Raw genomic sequence first — 19,376 nt, 5'->3', positions numbered from 1 at the left:
CTCTTTTATCATAGGTCTTTTCTAGGTCGATGAATACCATATACAAATCCCTTTTCCTCTCCCTGTACTGCTCCACCAGTCTCCTCATAAGATGGATGACTTCTATAGTTGAGCGTCCTGGCATAAATCCGAACTGGTTCTCTGAAATAGACACGCCTCTCCTTACCCTCATTTCCACCACTCTTTCCCACACTTTCATAGTATGGCTTAAAAGCTTGAAACCTCTATAATTGTTGCAGCTCTGGATATCCCCCTTATTTTTGTATAGAGGGATCATTACGCTCGATCTTCATTCTTCGGGCATCGTTGTCTTCTTAAAGATAACATTAAATAACCTAGTCAGCCATTCCAAACCTATCGAGCTTGCGCTCTTCCAAAATTCCACATGAGCCTCGTCAGGTCCGGTCGTTCTTCCCCAGCGCATCCTACGAACAACATCATTAACCTCCTCAACCGTAATACTCTTGCAACCCCCCAAAATCGTGACACCTCCCTGTATGTTTCAAATCTCCCAACACAATCTCTTTGTCCCCTTCTTCATTCAAGAGTTTATGGAAGTAGGACTGTCATCTCTGTTTAATGAGGGTCTCGTCCACCAATACTTTTCCATGCTCGTTCTTAATGCACATCACTTGATCCACATCGCGTGCCCTTCTCTCCCGCGCCCTGGCTAGCCTGAACAATTTCATATCCCCGTCTTTCTCTTCTAGTTCAGCGTAAAGGCGTTCAAAAGTTGTCGTTTCTCTTATGATACTAATTCGATTTTAGTATTTAATTTTTACTTTATAACACGTTATCAGTACGAGACTCTACCGTTTCAATATTTGAAGGCTAAGATATTATAATTTTAATTATATTTATTATGGCTAATCTTACTAAATTTAAAATTATTACACAATGAATACCAGATGCTGAAATCCATTTGGATGCAATGGGTCTCAAAGACACCGTTAAAATTGAAAGTAAGCATCAAATATCCTTGCGTCATCATATTGACAAAATTTTAAAAATTGAATATCTCGCAGTCAAGGATCTACTCATTTTGTGAAATAACTCAAAAAAAGATATGACCACTTGAAAATAGCCATACATCCAAAGACACTATATTATTGGATTCAATGGGTTTTGGAGACACCATTAAAATTAAAAATAAAGCATCAAAACAAGATTGCGCTAGACCAATAATATTCTTGAAATTTTAAAAAATTGAATATCTCAATGTAAAAAATCCACTTGTTTTGTGGAATAACTTGAAAGGAAGATATGACTACTTGAAAATTGTCATACATCCAAAGGAACAATATGATTGGATGCATTTAAGGTTACAAGACTTTTAGTCTATTCATGAATATAATTCTGTTATATTCAGAATTACTTCTCAATTGAAATTATATGGACATACGGTTAATGATGTTGATATAATAATAAAAAAAATCTCCACATTTCACGTCTCAAATGTGCTCCTCAGCAGCAATATCGAGAGAAAAATTTCAAAAAAGTATTCTGAACTGATTTCTCATTTTCTCGTGGATGAACAAATTAATGATTTGTTGATGAAAAATCATGAGAATTGACCTACTGATCTACACCATTTTCTAAAGAGAATAAGGTGTACGCCCACCATGCTAGACATGAAGGAGTTTGTGGTCCTAGTCATGGACATGACCATTGCCGTAATTATGACCAAGAATGAATTCTTTTCCTGGTATTAATCATTCACCAAAGAAAAATCAATATAAAAAGGGAAAAGAAAAAGATGAGAAATATGAAACAGTTAGAACAAACTGCTTTCGATGTGGTGAAGGAGTCACTATGAACGTGATTGTCATACTTCCGAATATTTGGTAGAGCTTTACCAGACATCACTAAGAAAAAAGGATAAAAAACTAATTTTATGACCGAAAATCATGCATTACTACTAACTTACCTTCAATAATGGACATAAAAATAATGCTAAAGTAACATATTTCGACTAATAATAATGGGAATTTTTTTATGATAATGAAAATCTCTTTATGATAATGGGAATTTTTTATGATAATGGAAATCTTTTTATGATAATGGGAATTTTTTATGATAATAGAAATATTTTTATGATAATGAGTTTTTTTTTAATGATAATGAAAATTTTTTATGATAATGAAAACTTTTTGATAAAATTTGTCCCCTCCACTTTATTGAAATTTTTTGATAAGATTTGTTCCCTCCACTTTATTTATCATTTTTCTGATAAAATTACTGCTCCACTTTATTTATCACTTTCTTAATAAGATTTGCCTCCTCCATTTTTCTTTAGACATGATTTAGCAAAATGTGGCACTCATTTGTTACTACTATTTTTCTCTATTATTTAATTTATTTAATTCTTTTTATTGCAATAAAAGTGAGTCCTTATTTTATATATATTATTGTGATAAAAATTAATCGAGACTTTAAGCTTGTTATGATGACTAGATAAAAGTTTTTATATCCACATAAATAATCATCATCATTTTTATATATTATTATATTAGCTAACTTACTTTGAAATAAATAAATAAAAATCTATTTCATTTTTTTTGAAGATATGAATAATTCTCAAAACAATTATGAAAATATTTGTTTGATTAATTTTGGTACAATGCATACGATATTCAAAAATGAAAAATATTTTTCTCATTTAAGTACGGGTAGTATAAATGTCACTACGATTTTTGATAGTGCTAATTTGATTGAGGGATTCAGAAGAGTCATTATAATTTTGTCCAAAGGAACTAAACTCATAATAAATAATGTTATGTTTTCTCCTCAGTCTCAGAGAAACATGTTGAATTTTAAAGATATCCGTGAAAATGGTTATCATATCATGACATTTGATGAAATAGATCTTGAATATCTTGGTATAACCAAAAATGTCCCGGGCTAGACATATGTTATAGAAAAGTTTCTAACCTTATATTCTGGATTATATTGGACAAAGATTAGTGCAATTGAGGCGCATTCTATAGTAAATCAGAAGTTTTTAATTTCAATATTTTTGGACTATGGCACGATCGTCTGGAACATCCTGGATCTATAATGATGAGACGAATTATAAAAAATTCAAATGTCACCCATTAAAGAACTTGAAGATTCTTTCAAATGGTGAATTTTCTTGTACTGCTAATTATCAAGGCAAGTTAATTGTGAGACTGTCACCAACAAAAGTTGGGATTGAGTCTCCTGTGTTCTGAAAAAGTATACATAGAGATTTCGTGGACTTATTCACCCACATAGTGGATCGTTTAGATACTTTATGGCCCTAATAGATGTTTTTTGTAGATGGTCTCATGTGTGCTTGTTGTCATATCACAATTTGGCATTTACAAAATTGTTGGCACAAATTATATAATTATGGGCACAGTTTCACGATAATCAGAGTTGAACAATTCTCTTTGATAACGTTGCAGAGTTTTGATCCCAAACATTTAATAATTATTGTTCATCGATTGGGATAAGAGTAAAACATCATGTAGCTTATGCTCATATTCAAAATGGCCTTGCCAAGTCATTAATTAAAAGGCTGCAGTTGATAACAAGATCATTGCTTAGAAATATCTTGGAGATCTACAAAGCAGTCTATCGTGGCCACTACATCAAATCATATTGAGATAATAACTATTCATGAAGCAAGTCGAGAATGTGTGGTTGAGATCCATGATACATCTCATTCGAGAAAAATGTGGTTTGAAATATGACAAAACAGCCATAATTATATATGAAGATAATGCAACATACATAGCACAACTAAAGGGAGGATTCATAAAAGGAGATAGAACGAAACACATTTCGCCAAAGCTTTTCTACACATATAAGCTCTAGAAGAATAGTGATATCAACGTGTAACAAATTCGTTCAAGTAAAAATGTGGCAAATTTATTCATCAAGTCTTTACCAACTGCAACTTTCAAGAAGATAGTACACAAACTTGGAATGCGAAGATTCAAGTTTTTGAATTGATGTTCTCATCAAGGAGAGTTAATACACATTGTACTCTTTTTTTCTTACGAGGTTTTGTCTCACTAAATTTTTTTTGTAAGGTTTTTAATGAGACAACAATCAATATGTATTAAATAACTATATATACTTGTTCTTTCAATAAAACTTTTATTTTATATGGGCATCCAAGGTGGAGTGTTCTAAATAATTTTATGAATGCCCATTGTAATTGGATAGAAAACACAAACATAACTAAGGGAAACAAGTTTCCTATCTCAGTTTCTCTCTATTATTTCTCCTTTTTCTTGATTTTTTCTTGTGATACTAATTCACTTTTAGTATTTAGTCTTTACTTTTAACAAATTGAAATTAAAAATAAACAAAAAGTTGATTTGAGGTAAATCAACAACTAACGTGTTAATTTGTGAATTACTAAGTTAAGTTTAATGAATCAAAGAAATGTATATCAATTAATGAGTTAAAGGAATATTGAATAATCAGTATTATAGTAATTGTTATATTCCAATTCATTTGTACTTAGTAGCATAAATTTTCAATAACATTATTATTGCTTTAACGTCGCTATTGTCGTCTTCTTCAATATTTATATTCAAATTAATTATTTTCGAGACTCACTTGCATAGACTTTCTATTTCAATTTTTTTTTTTTTGCATATATATAAACTATATTTCCACATCAATAGCTCGATTTCAGAGCACCACATTAGCTCTTTAGTGCTAAAACAATTTCTAAGCACAAAAAGAATTAGCTTTTAAAATCATATTCAATACTATTTGTGATCGTCAAAATCTGGGGTTATAATAGCAATTGAGAGCATATAATTTTTTTGAGAGAATTAAATTGGATGGTTCGAAATGGTATATCATAGATCATTTTAAAAGGTAAATTTTCTACAAATAGCAAATTTAAAGTCTTAAATAGGACTCCATAGCTATACTTTCAATATTTGCAAATCGCAGTTAATAGTTATACCTTTATTTGCTATACCTTCAAATTGTGATTTTTTTCTCATGTTGCATACAAAAAAAAATACCAAATAACTGAATGTATTAAATTTCAGATTATATTTGGTAACTTCCTATAATTTACTCCCTAATTATTCCTGTTACTTACAGGACTCTTTATTCCTCATTCTCTCTCGTCTTTCTGAAACCCAATTCAAAAACTTATCAATTTTCTTAGTTTGTTTTTCTAAAAAAATTCAAAACGTTGACACATCTTGCAAGGAAATTTGGAGCAGTTCATAATTGTTCTTCCACCATACTCGTACAAAACAAGACTCGTTTTGGAGACATCGCAGTTGTTAATGTCACGACCCAATTTCTTAGGTCATGATGGCACCTACTATAACCCTCTAGTAGGTAAGCCAAACCGTCAACCCGGAACTTCAAGTAATGTGTTTGAGGGCAAAAACTATATAAGAGCATCGAATTATAAAAGTAAACAGAATGAGTAAGCGGAAGTAAATCAAAACATGTTTTAAACAACTAAAGATCCCTCCCAGAACCTGGAAGTCACAAGTATAGAGCTGCTACAACAGAAAATACGAGTACAAGTTCCAAAAGTGGACCGAAAAGATATAAAACAACTGGCTAGTCTCAGAAGGCAAAAGACGGGTCATCCATGCTGAAGGAGACAGAAATGATCTAAAAACGCCAAGTACTCACCCTAGTCTCCGAAGTTGACTGCAATAGGCTCGATTTATCCACAACGATAGCTGGTGCTCGATCCTGCATCACGAAAGTAGATGCAAAGTGTAGTATGAGTACCAAGACAACAGGTACCCAGTAGGCATCATAGGCCGACTGAGCAAAAAAGGTAAAAACAATATGAAAAAGAAGAATAGCCTAAATAGGAGTCAACATAAGCATTAAAAGGGAAACGAGTACTACCTATGAAAACTACAGCTAACTACACCCAACTGGGCCCCCATAAGCCCAACCAGGACACTTGTGCGCAAGTTAAATAAAAACTCGGATGACCCCCCATAAGCCCGCCGAGTACACAGAATAGCTACAACTACCAAGGCTAGGAACCAAGAATCTGCGATGTTAGGAGCCGAAGTACTATATCATTTCCAAACCCAGAATCTCTAAGAGTCAATCGATCTAGTGGTGACTTAGGGGTCGAGGCTGGGACTGGGACCCAGAGGCTCACCCGAATGTTCAAAGTGGTCAAGACAGGGACTGGGTACCCGGATGCTTGCCATAATACATAAGTGCGGTTAAGGCCGGGACTGGGTACCCGGATGCTCGCCGTAACACATCGATATGATCGAGGCCAGTACTGGATACCCAGATGCTCGTCATACTAGCAAGTCGGCGGAGGCCGGGGCTGGGTACCCGGATGCTCCCCGATAATTCAGAATAGAGGCCGGGACTGGGTACTCGGATGCTCACAGATATTTTATCCTATGGTGCCGAATATTATCCTTTCCAATAAAAAAAATAATAGTACCGAGAATTTCCTTCCCAATGAATTAACTAATAGGCCGCCAAAACTAAAATCGGAGCCAAAGTCAACGATCACGAATTTTAGTGTTGCCGATGCATCACGAAAGTCACGATTATACCGAGTTATGAATGATGGTATTTTTAAGAGCAAGAGTAACGCCTAGCTAAGGCCAAAGTACCAGACACTAGCCCGCTACACCATTCTACAAGGATCTAAGTCCATCGGAACGACGCCGAGACATCTAAAGCAAGTTTACATCCTATACTAAGGCCAACATACCCCACAGTATCAATAACATGCTCATTCAACTCTCCTTATAATACTAACAAATAACGACACGATACACATGCTTCTAAATATCCGAAAACCCGATAATAAGCCTAAAACATGATTTCTACCACTTAAGATATACAATCAAACTACCCAACCCAAATTCCAACTATTTCAACATACTTTCACACATTCCAGCTCAATCTAAAGATAGGTAAACCGTAGCCTACCTGTAGGCCAAACACGCGGGCTCTAAATCACTGTGCTAGAGCTTTTCCCTTTTAAACGGCCTCGGAACGCTGCCAAGCTATCAAAAATAGAACCACAACGTCGATACGGTCGTTTAGACACTAATTTCATAATTTTTGGAGACGGACCAATTTTGGGGTCTAAAACGGAAATTGTAGGACTCACATACGAAATTCCAGATTTGACCCCCAAAATAGTTTCTAAACGTCACCCCAAGCTCAAAAATCAGATTTATAATACAATTCGGGGTGGAAAATTACACAAGATGATCAAACAACCAAAACTCATAAATTCGAACTAAAGGACCAAAAATGGCAGCATCGAAATCAGTAGATTTTGAAAATACGAGACTCTTTCAACCCAAACAAATTGTACTATGATGATTCTTGCGAAAAATCCAACAATCTAGCCTCAAGAATCACTCAAAACGGAGTTATATTGACCAAGATACACTTTTTCAAAATTCCATAAAATTTCATTCCGAAAATGACTAAATCAGTAACTAAAAACGTATTTTTACCTCAAACGAAGCTTCTCCTAGCGTTTATGAGATTACCCCGAGATTCCTCACGAAATTCTATTGAATTTAGACCCTTGAATCACCAAAATCGGATTTATATTGGTCAAAATATAACTTGTCAAAGTTCTTCAAAAATCCATTCCGAAAATGAATACTGCTGCAAATAAAATTACGATTTTTACCTGAATCGAATACTCCAAATCAGTTTTCAATGTCTCCAATGCGTTCTCCACGAAAAACCTCACAATATTTCCTTTTGAATCACCCAATTTGGAGCTCTAGAACTCAAGAAATGAGGGTTCAAAATTGAGGAGAAAATTTGAAAAAAAAAATCTGCACTCTTGCTGCAGATTTTCTGATTTTTGCCACAATTTAAAGTCTCCGAACGAACTTTTGGAATTTGTTCGGAACCCGATAAAAATAAAATGAATATGCTAACACACTAAATTCGATGTTCTGGACTCAATGGCGTATTCAGAATTCCCATACGAGATCATTTTAATAAAAAGTAGATCCCACACCCAAAAGTCATTTTAAGTCTCATTCCCCAACGAGTCTCGATATTAGTCCGGAAGCCTTGAAAAATGAACGAAGGGTCGTTCTAGATCAAAATCAATATTTCGAAACTAACCGCACTGTCAAAATTTTCATTCGAGCGCGTTTTCCAAGAATGTTGACCAAAGTTAACCATAAGCTAAGTTTCAAAGTCAAAAGCGTCAAATGGCCCCAAACTCGTATCCATTGCCTCGATAGTCATTCCAATAGTGCTACTAGCCTAATTTGGTCATTTCGGAGCTGATGAAACCATCAGAATTTGAATTCGAGATCTCGTTGATCCAAAACTCAAAAAGTCGCAACTAAACTAACTTAGGCCTTCAAAATACCAAAATGGACTCGGAACCTCTAAAAATTCAACCAACACTTCTTCTAGACCAAAAACCATCTCCCAAATCCAACGGAGTCGTCGGAATTCCATTCCGAGCATCGGAACTCCAAAAGTTGACCAAAGTTAAATTTTAGCTTAAAATTCCTCAATTTCTCAACTCAAGGTCTCAAAACTTTGTTACAACTCCAAAACTGATTCCGTAAAGTCTCCTAAGCCAATTTCGACATTTCGGAGTTGCTGGAATCGAGAAAATTCCATTCCAAGACCCGTAGCTCCGATTGACCCCAAATACCACTTTTTAATACTTAAAGCTTATGAAACTCAAAATTTCCAAAGACTTAACTTTTTATAAGATTTTCTAAAAATCAACACCCGGTAACAATTAAAAATGACTTGAGGCATCTAAAGGGATGGATAAAATGGTCATTTTACAAAAATTCCCAAAAAAATGACCTTGAGGGTCATTACAGTTAAATGAACCAAAACTGTTTAGGTAAATGACTCCCTATTTCGATCCAAATATATTATAATTTAAATTCCCAATAGTTGTTGAATCTGTTTTTATACATCATTTATATTTTCTATTTGTAATAATTTGGATTACATAATTGTGAGATTTATATGCCGAATAAGTTACGAATATAATTTTGATATATCATTCGAATTGTATAAATAATGTTGAAAGATTTGAATACAAACGTGTACATTATATAAATTTGAATTTGGATACAATTTTGATTCTTTGGTGGTGAGTTAAGTTCGGAATACAAAAAGAAACGTATTTTTATGTAGATGAATTTAAATACAACTTTGATATCGTTGGTGGTGAATTCACTTATGTAGTTTAACTAATGTAATACAAAATAAGAATAAAATATAAATTTGAGACTGAACTAAAAAAATATAATTATAATACAAATAATTTTAGAATACAAGTAAATTTGAGATACAAATAAATCTTAGATACAAAGAATGTATTATAATACAAATATACTTATAATACAAGTAAGTTGAGGATACATGTTATTTTTTAATTCAAATGAATTTTTTTATACAAATTGTTGTGGAATATAAAGTGTAAGGCTGGAATACAAAAATGTTTTATGTGCGATGTAAGGTGATAATAGATGAAAAATTTAGCATACAAATTGGTATGTGATACAAAATGTCTATTTGCAATTAAGTTTAGAATATAAAATATATTAGTATAACTTGAAATAATGATACATTTAATTTGATGCAGAATGGGAAGCATTAGGTTTCTGATCATGCACTCTGGAAGATGGAACCAAAATAATTCTTACATTGATTACACGATCGAGACGATTATGTTGAAGGAGCATGCAACATATAAAGATTTAGTCAAATAAGTTTCTAAACAAATTGATATAGATTTGAGATTCAACTGTATGAAGCTGAAGATAAAATATGAATATAATACAATTATTGATTGAATTTGAAGACAAATACATTCATGCTTAACTGAAATACAACCTACAAAAGCTATCTTGAATTCAATATACATACAATTAGTTCTGAAAATTTCTCCTTAATGAATTTCAATATAACACACAAAAAAATATAGTTTGAACACAAATGTATACATTTTGCTTAATTAGAATACTACACAATATACATTGAATTTGAATACAAGTACAAATTGTGATTTAAAAATAACATGTAAAATACAACTGGTTACATTTTTACTTTGAATACCAAACTAGTTGTTTAATCACTTTGAATAAACAAGAATACTAATGCTTAAATGAATACAAATGTTATTTTGTTATGAAAATACAAATCAAATGGCGACAATAAGTATAATTAACATGCATAAATTGAAAATGAACATTGCATCAATATTTTCGGAAACAAAAATGAATAGCAATATTAAACGCAAAGATACATAATGCAAAAATAAAATACAAAAGATTGAGAGTACGATATGAATAAATATGAAAATACAAAACAAAATTAAATAATGCTGAGATTACCTCGATGAATACATACACGAAAGAAAGCTACCGAATTTAATGAAATTGTGATTTTTAATTCTTAAAAATCTAATTGGAATATTGAAAAGAAATTAAAATAAAAGGAGAGAAAAGTGAGAAATAAGAGAGAGAAAGTAAAACAAATTAGAAGGAAAGGAGAGAGAGAAGCGAGAAATAAGAGAGAAGTAGTAAGGAAGAGAGAGAGAGAATGGGTTGAAAGGGAATGAAAATAGGATGTATTTTAGGAGTATAATTATAAATATATAATTTGCTATAAAACCAACATATAGTAATTTTTTAAAATATTTTTAAACTATAGTTGTTTTCCGTAATTAAGTTGAAATTTTTGCCTAGTTCCATAATTTTTTCTAATTTTTATGACAGTTAATTTGAGAGAAAATATAATAAGTATACCCTAAACTAGTACATGTTTGTAAAAGGGGACAAACTTTGGGGGGGCAGTCATATACCCCCCTTGAACAACTTGAAAGTAATACTATAATCTTCTTTTTCGATCAATCTAAATTATAAGAAAAATAGTAAGTGTTTTTCACGCCCCAAATTTGAATTGTCAAGTGTTAAATGTCATAAATTATAAAAATAAATATGAAAAAGGACTATTCTTTTATAAAAATAGAAGAAAAACTTCCTCCCAGCTTCACCTACTTCTCCTATTTCCATAAATCTTCTTCGCCAAATAAAAAAATGACAGTGAACTTCATTTAGAAATGGAAAATACGAATCAATGCACTGTTTTATGCTATTATTACAGTAATTTTAAGAAAATAATCATTATTTTATTTTATTTCTTTATCCTTGAAATTATATAAATATATTTATGAGCACATGAAGCTTTTCTCCTCCGATGGGTGAAGCAACCATGGCTAATAATCATTATTCTGCAATTATTGTTGAAAAATATATTTTCGCTTGATAAAATGGTGGCTTACAATGATCTTCTTTGTCTTCACTTTTATATCTTTCTATCATTACTATCATAAAAATCAAACGTCGATGATGATAATTTACTGTGTACCATTGCAATAACGAAGAAGATAGAAAAAGAAAATGACAAGTCTGATGATTAATGATGACTTGACAAAATACTCGTTTTGTTATAGTGAATCGAAATTCAAAAAATACTATAGTGTTAACTCGGTTATACTCCAATAAGGTTTAATAGCTATCAATGGTGTTTAAATTAATTTGGGAAAGAAATTTAGAGAAAAATTCAATTTGCAATGCCATATGACTACTTTATATTGTAAGCTATTTTATTAAACATTCATGTGCTTTGATAAGGTGAGAACACAAGAGGTGCAAAAATGAATCAAAATGACGTATTTAATTTGATTGAAAACAATTCATCCCATAATTCTACTTTCTTAAGGTAAAAGAATTTTCTCTTTTATTTCTTTCCTTTAATCTTATTTCTTCAAGATTACAATGACGTGGCATGTTCTTAATGGTTCAGGTGACGACCACTGACGTGTCAATTGAAACACACGATAAGAGCTCTACGTTCCCGTCGTCTTCGACTCTTTCACCGGAAGCTAACGAACGACAGCCGACGAACATCACCGGCCTCCATTAAGGATCAAAATTCTATAAGGAGATGAGAAATCGAAAAACCTCAAAGATAGCATTCGTTCTCCTATGCCTCACTCTTCTCCCAATTTCTACACTCGGCCGCCAAATGGTGCTCGTCCTCTCTCAGGAAGACCTCAAAGAAGCAGCCGCTGATTCTACAAACCTCTTTGATGACCCGTCGGATTCTGGATTCGATGATTTTATTGACTCCGAAGCCAAGCCGGATTATATGCTTGATCCGGGCTCATGGAGCCCCATTTTCGAGCCCACTACTGCGCCGCAAATTCACCTTGAACATGAAGGCGCATACTACTCTTCGGTCAGTAAGATAGTCAAGGCATACAGTAGAGGCGATGAAAGGGCGATGGAGGAGGCGGCGACTGAGATCGAAGCGGCTGCCTCGGCTGGCCATCCCCACGCGCAGTCCATTTTGGGCTTTCTGTATGGAATGGGGATTGGAAGAGAGAGGAGCAAATCTAAGTCTTTTCTGTACCACCATTTTGCTGCCGAAAGCGGCAATATGCAATCCAAAATGGCACTTGCTTATACGTATTCTCGCCAAGAGGTGAGATTTTGTTCCTCAACTTTTATCAATCTGAGAATCATAAGCGTTTAGGAATGCTCACATTTTGTCTGTAATATGCAAAAAAACTGCTTTTGCGCTTTTGAAACATTTAATGTTGCTGGTGCATAGTGAGCTACAGAGCTCTAAATTGTTTCTGGTTCCTAGTCATCAAGGGAAAAAACGTGGTAGTTTTCCTCGGGGAGGATTGTGAATTTTGTGTTGAGAGATCTTATAGTTGGGTTTGGTTTCTTGTTTGCAAGGTGATGTATAAGAAAGAAAAAAGAGATGTCAGCAAAGCACGAGCAGGTTTATTAGGTTGTAGTTCTGGCGAATTTGGAGCTCTGCTATTGGAGACATGAAATTGCATTTATATAACATTCTTATGCTTTGAGTCTGAGTTGTTCTATTCGTTTGTTGCAGTTAATAGAAAAGATTATATTTTCTCATCTATGCTGATTGTTTGTTTAATCGCAGATGCATGATAAAGCTGTGAAATTGTATGCTGAATTGGCAGAGGTAGCCATTAACAGTTTCCTGATATCAAAGGACTCACCTGTGATTGAACCAGTGAGGATCCACAGTGGAGCAGAGGAAAATAAGGAAGCCTTGAGGAAGTCGCGAGGTGAGGAGGATGAGGACTTCCAGATTTTGGAATACCAGGCACAAAAAGGGAATGCTGGTGCAATGTATAAAATTGGGATCTTCTACTACTTTGGATTAAGGGGAGTACGACGTGATCACACCAAGGCGTTATCATGGTTTCTGAAGGCAGTGGAGAAGGGTGAGGCGAGATCTATGGAACTCCTTGGGGAAATATATGCAAGAGGAGCTGGAGTTGAAAGGAACTTTACTAAAGCATTGGAGTGGCTTACTCTTGCATCCAAGCAACAACTTTTTTCTGCTTACAATGGTTTGGGCTATCTCTATGTCAAAGGATATGGAGTGGAAAAGAACTACACTAAGGTAAACTTCTGTTCTTTCATTGCTGTTTTTGGACAAGGTAAATGCACAGAGATTTTATCATCTTTAATTCCCCATAAAAATAATAGAGCAATCTTGGATCTCCTTTTCTCTATCCATGGGTTTACCTTTAGCTTTTAACACTATATTGTTCTCAGTTCACTGGTTTGTTCATTTTCATGTGCTTGCTGCTCGCATCGAATCACCTTTTTAGATTACTAACTTTTCTCATAAAAAGAGGAATACTCTTTTATGTTTAAGTTTCATTAGTTAGATTCATGGTATAGACTCTATTGAAAAAGTTGTCTAGGATTCAGTTGACATACTGGTTGCTCTCTGCTGCAGGCCAAAGAGTATTTTGAGAAGGCTGCAGACAATGGAGAGGCTGGTGGATTCTACAACCTCGGTGTAATGTATCTTAAAGGAATTGGGGTGAAGAGGGATGTTAAAATAGCGTCCAAATATTTTATAACAGCTTTTGATGCTGGTCAACCAAAAGCATTTTACCAACTGGCAAAAATGTTCCATACTGGTGTAGGTCTTAAGAAGAATGTTCCTCTGGTGAGTCAAATGCAGTTGGTCATCTACTTGTACATTTACTGGGATTATCGACCTTATATCAGTATCTTATATTTTACTTTCTCATGAATGAACTTGGTTGTTAGTTGATCTTTCTTATATTCTGCCTGAGTTGCAACACCACACAAGACTTGTTTGCTTTATGGCACTTGTCCCAAAGAAACAACAACACGGGTATGCCTTCTGTTTCGTGTCTAGTTGTACTAAATGACCTTATTTAGAAACTGGCTTCAAATCCCGAAGTAGAGTCTCTTAGCCATATATTTATCATGAAGAGTTTGATGAGAATAGCTTGATAGAGTGGAGTGGCAATATATCGTCTCCAATCCAATTTATATGTCACGTCTCATTATTAGACCTTCCAAAATATTTGACATCAATATACTAATAATGTTTTGGTACAACTATGACAACTTCCAAGAATCTTGTTTCATTCAACTCTCAAGTATCTAAAACTTTGATGTGAGGCTTTCTATATGAAACTAGCTATTTATCATTTATGTTAATATTTTCTTCTTCTTCTACTATTACTACTACTACTACTAATATAACGAACAATTAAAGTAAATTCTTAAAATCTATGTCCTATCAAAACTGTCATAAAAAATGGAATGTACTGAGTAAATTGTTCTCTACTGAGAAATATCCCGTCATATCTTTTCTACATTTTTTTTGAGTAAAGAGGAGAATGGAGATAGCCTTGTATAGAGTCATGTATAAATTTTGTAAAGGCGTGAACTCACACAGCTTTCAAGGTTATTCTCCTTTATCTATGTTACTTTAAAAGCATGAAGGTCCTTAGAAATGTTGATTGAACCTTTTGCCGTTTATTAAAAGATTCTACAATTGCCATTTACTATTTTCCTCAAATAATTGTCATTTAATTATTATCCTAATATGTAGGACTTGGAAATTAATTAAAGGTAATCAATCTTACTTATTTGTTATGGGTAAGAACTCCTAATATTAAGTACTTTAAAGTTGACAACAATTATGCTTCTTATTTGAACTATATTAAAAATTCTAACATTTAAGACTTCAAAATCAATATGTTTACCTTATATAAATCTTACTTAAATTATAGTAAACAAAATAAATAAATAAAGGAATTAAAAATATTAAAAAAGAGGTTCACATTTTTTAAAGTAACTTTTAAACCTTCCTATATGAAATTCTTATCATTTACATAGATATAACATTATTTTAACGTCAATTGCTATTTTTTAATAATTTCGTTCTTGTATATAGTTCTATTGATTGACGCGAGATACACGTGCCAAACGTGTACACTAAGCTAGTCTACTGAGAAAAAGGAGAGAAGCATGATATAATAATTGCCGAAGCATTTATGTTCACAGTGATAAATTCTAAGTGTTTTATCTTCTTAAGTTGCATAAAATAACCTTAAAGGATGATGTGTTTTTATTTTTCCTTTTTTGTGGTCCTTCCCCCTTTTCACATGCCATCCATTATTTCAGGCATCTTCCTTGTACAAACTAGTTGCAGAACGTGGACCATGGAGTTCTTTGTCTAGATGGGCACTAGAGTCGTATTTGAGAGGAGATGTGGGCAGGGCTTTCCTTCTATATTCGAGAATGGCAGAGTTAGGCTATGAGATTGCACAAAGTAATGCTGCATGGATCCTTGACAAATATGGAGAAAGAAGCATGTGTTTGGGAGAATCTGGAATTTGCAGTGATGAAGAGAGGCATCAACGCTCGCATGCCTTGTGGTGGCAAGCTTCAGAGCAGGGTAATGAACATGCTGCGTTGCTTATTGGAGATGCATATTACTATGGTCGGGTATGTTATTTTGCAGTCAGTAGAAGTAGCTTCAAGTTGTTTTATGTTATTCTAATAATCTCTTCACATATTACTATGGTTGGGTATGTTAGCTTACATCCAGTAGTAGTAGCCTTAAGTTGTTTATCTTTATTGTAATCTCTTCTTTCCTTGGCTTGAATTGCACATTAATGAAGTTATGGAAGACTATTCATCTGTTTCCTTTTATAGGGTACTGAGCGGGACTATGACCGTGCAGCTGAGGCATATATGCATGCAAAATCACAATCTAATGCTCAAGCTATGTTTAATCTGGGTTACATGTATGAGCATGGCCAGGGACTACCTTTTGATCTTCATCTTGCCAAGCGTTATTACGATCAAGCATTGGATGCTGATCATGCTGCAAAGTTGCCTGTAACATTGGCCCTTGCAAGCTTGTGGATAAGGAAAAACTACGCCAATGGCATCCTGGTAAATATTTCCTCCATTTCTCTCACTGCATACAAATACATGTACACATGCACACACATACTTGATTGTTCATTTTGTGTTTCAGTACCTCTAGCCACTTCGCACTCATAAATTTATTGGATGATCCCTTGTTTCACTGGTCAAAACTGTGATAAAGAGAGAAGACTAATCAGTTCATGTCCTAAAAGGAAACAGGAGGCTTTTGAAGGGTAGAAATGAGTTTTGGACAGTTCGGGAGTAGTCTTCGATCCCTTATTTAGTTTTGGTACACTACGTAGTTCCGGGTTGTATAGAGGATTGGGTGTCTTTCATTGAAAACCATATATGTTTGTAGGTTCCTTACTTTTTGGTATACGTCTTTTATACAACCGATTTTGGCCTTGTGGGGTCACCAGTTCTTGGGTATTGAAATATGAGGCTTCTCTGATTGTCAGAGGGACCTTGCCTTTGGCATTTGCAGAATATGATTGGATTCTCTACGAGTATAAAAGAACCTTGAGTCATATTGAACCAGAGTTTGTTACCTTCCTCAAAAAAAGAAACTGAACCAGAGTTTGCAGGAGCTATCAAATGCAGTCCATTTACCATATTAGCTTACTGGGGAATGTTGGTCCTAATAATCACCCTAATTGGGTTTTGTATGTGTATGAGTGTGGATGAACTGATGGTAATACAGGAGTCCATTTATAGTGGAAAGACAAAGGGCAATCCAAATCCTAAAAAACTGTAGGGTAAGAAGAACTACTTATTTTGAAGTTTAATAGCACTTGAGTTGGAGGAGTGATAGTGTTAGCTTTGTGAAAACATCGTACAATACTCTAGTTTGACGTATTCAAGGGTGCCATGGGTCTCTTAAGATGCTTCAAACAGAGTGTTGTTGCCATGTCAAAGCCCCAAAGTTATCATAATTGGCAGCAAGGGTGTAGTCTGGATCGTTTAGTGGAAGTTGTGGGAGATGGTGAGCAGAGGAATAACAATGTGGAAAGATATCCTCAAGGTTGTGGTGTTACAAAGAAACATGATGTGCAACTGGACAGGGTTGTAAATTTGGCCAAGATTAGGGACTTAAGAAGCATATTTAGAAGAAACTCAATAGAAACCACCGAGAGTACAAAGACGGCGAAAGTAGTTGAGATCAGATAGACGGCGAAAGTAGTTGAGATCAGATTAATCCGACGAGCTGAATATAGTCCAACATCAGTGGAGCTTGACTTCTGTGCTCTACTAGTATATGTAATAAGAGTAGGTCAAAAGAGTACTATTTGAACTCTTTTCATTGCAAAACCCTTTTATTGGCTCCTTACTTGTGAAGTTGAGGGGCTGTCGTAACTGATCCTCAAGTTTGACAGAAAAAAATAGTAGAAATATTATATTTTTGTTCCTTTTTAATGGATATTCTGATTGATATGGGCCCTTTTTTGGTTATTTTCTTTTTTGTAGGTTCACTTAATTGATTCCTTACCAGAAGTTTACCCCAAAGTGGAAGCATGGGTGGAGGATGTCCTAATGGAAGAAGGAAATGCAACAATTCTCACCCTCTTTGTATGCCTTCTAACGGTGCTTTACCTACGCGAGCGGCAGCGTAGGCATGTTGCTGCTGCTGCTGGAGAGGTCGCCTTTCCTCATCAACTTGGGGAGCAAGGTGTTCCTGTAGTCCGGTAATCTGTTTCCAGATAGATTCCAGATAGATTCCATTCTTGTATTCTCTTCATGTGAAAAGAGTTAAAATTCTTTCGCAAGAAAAATATGTAGAAATTTTTTTCTTGTTTTGCTCATAGAGAGATGCCCTTTTGTTTTGGGCAATGTTATATATTTGTCATACACAGTGACTAATAGGATGTAGTGGAGGATTGTCACAGCATGATTTGGCTTTTGCTCATTAGTATAGATTTCGATACTTTATTATATCCATGTTGTGGCTTATTTAAGTATATTGCTCATTCTAAGATACAGTAAAAAAAAAATATCGCCTTCTCCATTTTCTCTCGTTTGTTTGGGGGATGGGAAAGTTCGTGGGAGCATTTCCCCTCTTAACTACTATTTGATCCCTTGTTTATATTTGTATAATTACTAGACGGGAATTTCCTTCATTGTTCTTAATTGTCATGTGAAAATATTTTCTGAAACGTAGTGAGAAAGAGTTTTGGACGAGCACATTTATACATTTATGTATGGAAAAATTATCAAAATACACATCTTTTATTATCATATTTTCTAAAAGTCTCAACCCTTTAAAAAAATTATTAAAATTCTTTATTTTCAGTTTGCCTCTTCATCTTCCGGATACATAACTGAAAAACATTCTCTCTCCTCTAAATCCTTTTCTCTCGTTCTCTCTCCATTTTCAAGATTCAAAAATTTAAGAAATTCACTGAGCATATCCTAATTTCTTGCCTAAAATCACTCACACGAGTTAGACGTTACAATCTATCATCTCCTTTTGATTCTCAACTGCATTATCTCTCTATTTTCATACATTTTAGTTAAGGAAGGGTTCAAAGAATTCTTGTTTCATCGGGTTCTGATTCATCTTGGAAAGGTTACGACGAGGTTAGATCCAAACATCGTAACGATCCAGCAGAGTTGGATAAGCTACGTGCGAAATTGAAGTCGAAATCTCCAGTTCAACATGCACCCAAAGAAGGAGACAAAAAGATTGAAGGGGTTACAACACGCCCTAATCTTCCAAAGGTATGAGTTCATCTAATATGTGTTTTTTTTAAATATCGTTTTTTCTGAAGATTCACTACTTCTAATACATCTAATTTATGTATCAGATTCTTATGTATCAAGCTTTAATGCTTCCGATACATCATGTTTTTGTATCGATTCTCATGTATCAAGCTTTACTGTTTCTGATACATCTTGTTTATGTATCAGATTCTTATGTATCAAGCTTTACTGCTTCTGATACATCTTGTTTATGTATCAGATTCTTATGTATCAAGCTTTACTGCTTCTGATACATCTTATTTATGTATCAGATTCTTATGTATCAAGCTTTACTGCTTTAGATAGATTTAGTTTATGTATAAGTTTAAGTTGTATTTAAATCATTTATATGTCAATTTTTTT

General features: G+C 34.1%; 1 protein-coding gene across 1 annotated transcript; it reads left to right on the top strand.

Moving 5' to 3' along the window:
* The first annotated feature begins 11,678 nt into the window (after positions 1 to 11,678).
* LOC129894395 (ERAD-associated E3 ubiquitin-protein ligase component HRD3A) lies at positions 11,679 to 18,279 on the top strand. Its single transcript, XM_055970069.1, has 7 exons — positions 11,679 to 11,742; positions 11,827 to 12,507; positions 12,982 to 13,470; positions 13,813 to 14,028; positions 15,525 to 15,848; positions 16,059 to 16,301; positions 17,742 to 18,279. Exons 2-7 carry the CDS (start codon positions 11,968 to 11,970, stop codon positions 17,961 to 17,963), a joined length of 2,034 nt encoding a protein of 677 aa, XP_055826044.1. The 5' UTR covers positions 11,679 to 11,742; positions 11,827 to 11,967; the 3' UTR covers positions 17,964 to 18,279.
* Positions 18,280 to 19,376: the final 1,097 nt, after the last annotated feature.

This window comes from Solanum dulcamara, chromosome 7, assembly GCF_947179165.1.
Source record: "Solanum dulcamara chromosome 7, daSolDulc1.2, whole genome shotgun sequence".
Classification (NCBI taxonomy): Eukaryota; Viridiplantae; Streptophyta; class Magnoliopsida; order Solanales; family Solanaceae; genus Solanum; species Solanum dulcamara.
This window is presented reverse-complemented; position numbering and strand designations above follow the sequence as displayed.

Excerpts from the sequence above, each read along its gene's own strand:
- LOC129894395 (XM_055970069.1), top strand. The coding sequence starts at position 11,968 with ATGAGAAATCGAAAAACCTCAAAGATAGCATTCGTTCTCCTATGCCTC. Across the intron at positions 13,471-13,812 it reads TGGAAAAGAACTACACTAAG|GCCAAAGAGTATTTTGAGAA; the intron begins GTAAACTTCTGT and ends TCTCTGCTGCAG. Across the intron at positions 15,849-16,058 it reads ATGCATATTACTATGGTCGG|GGTACTGAGCGGGACTATGA; the intron begins GTATGTTATTTT and ends TTCCTTTTATAG.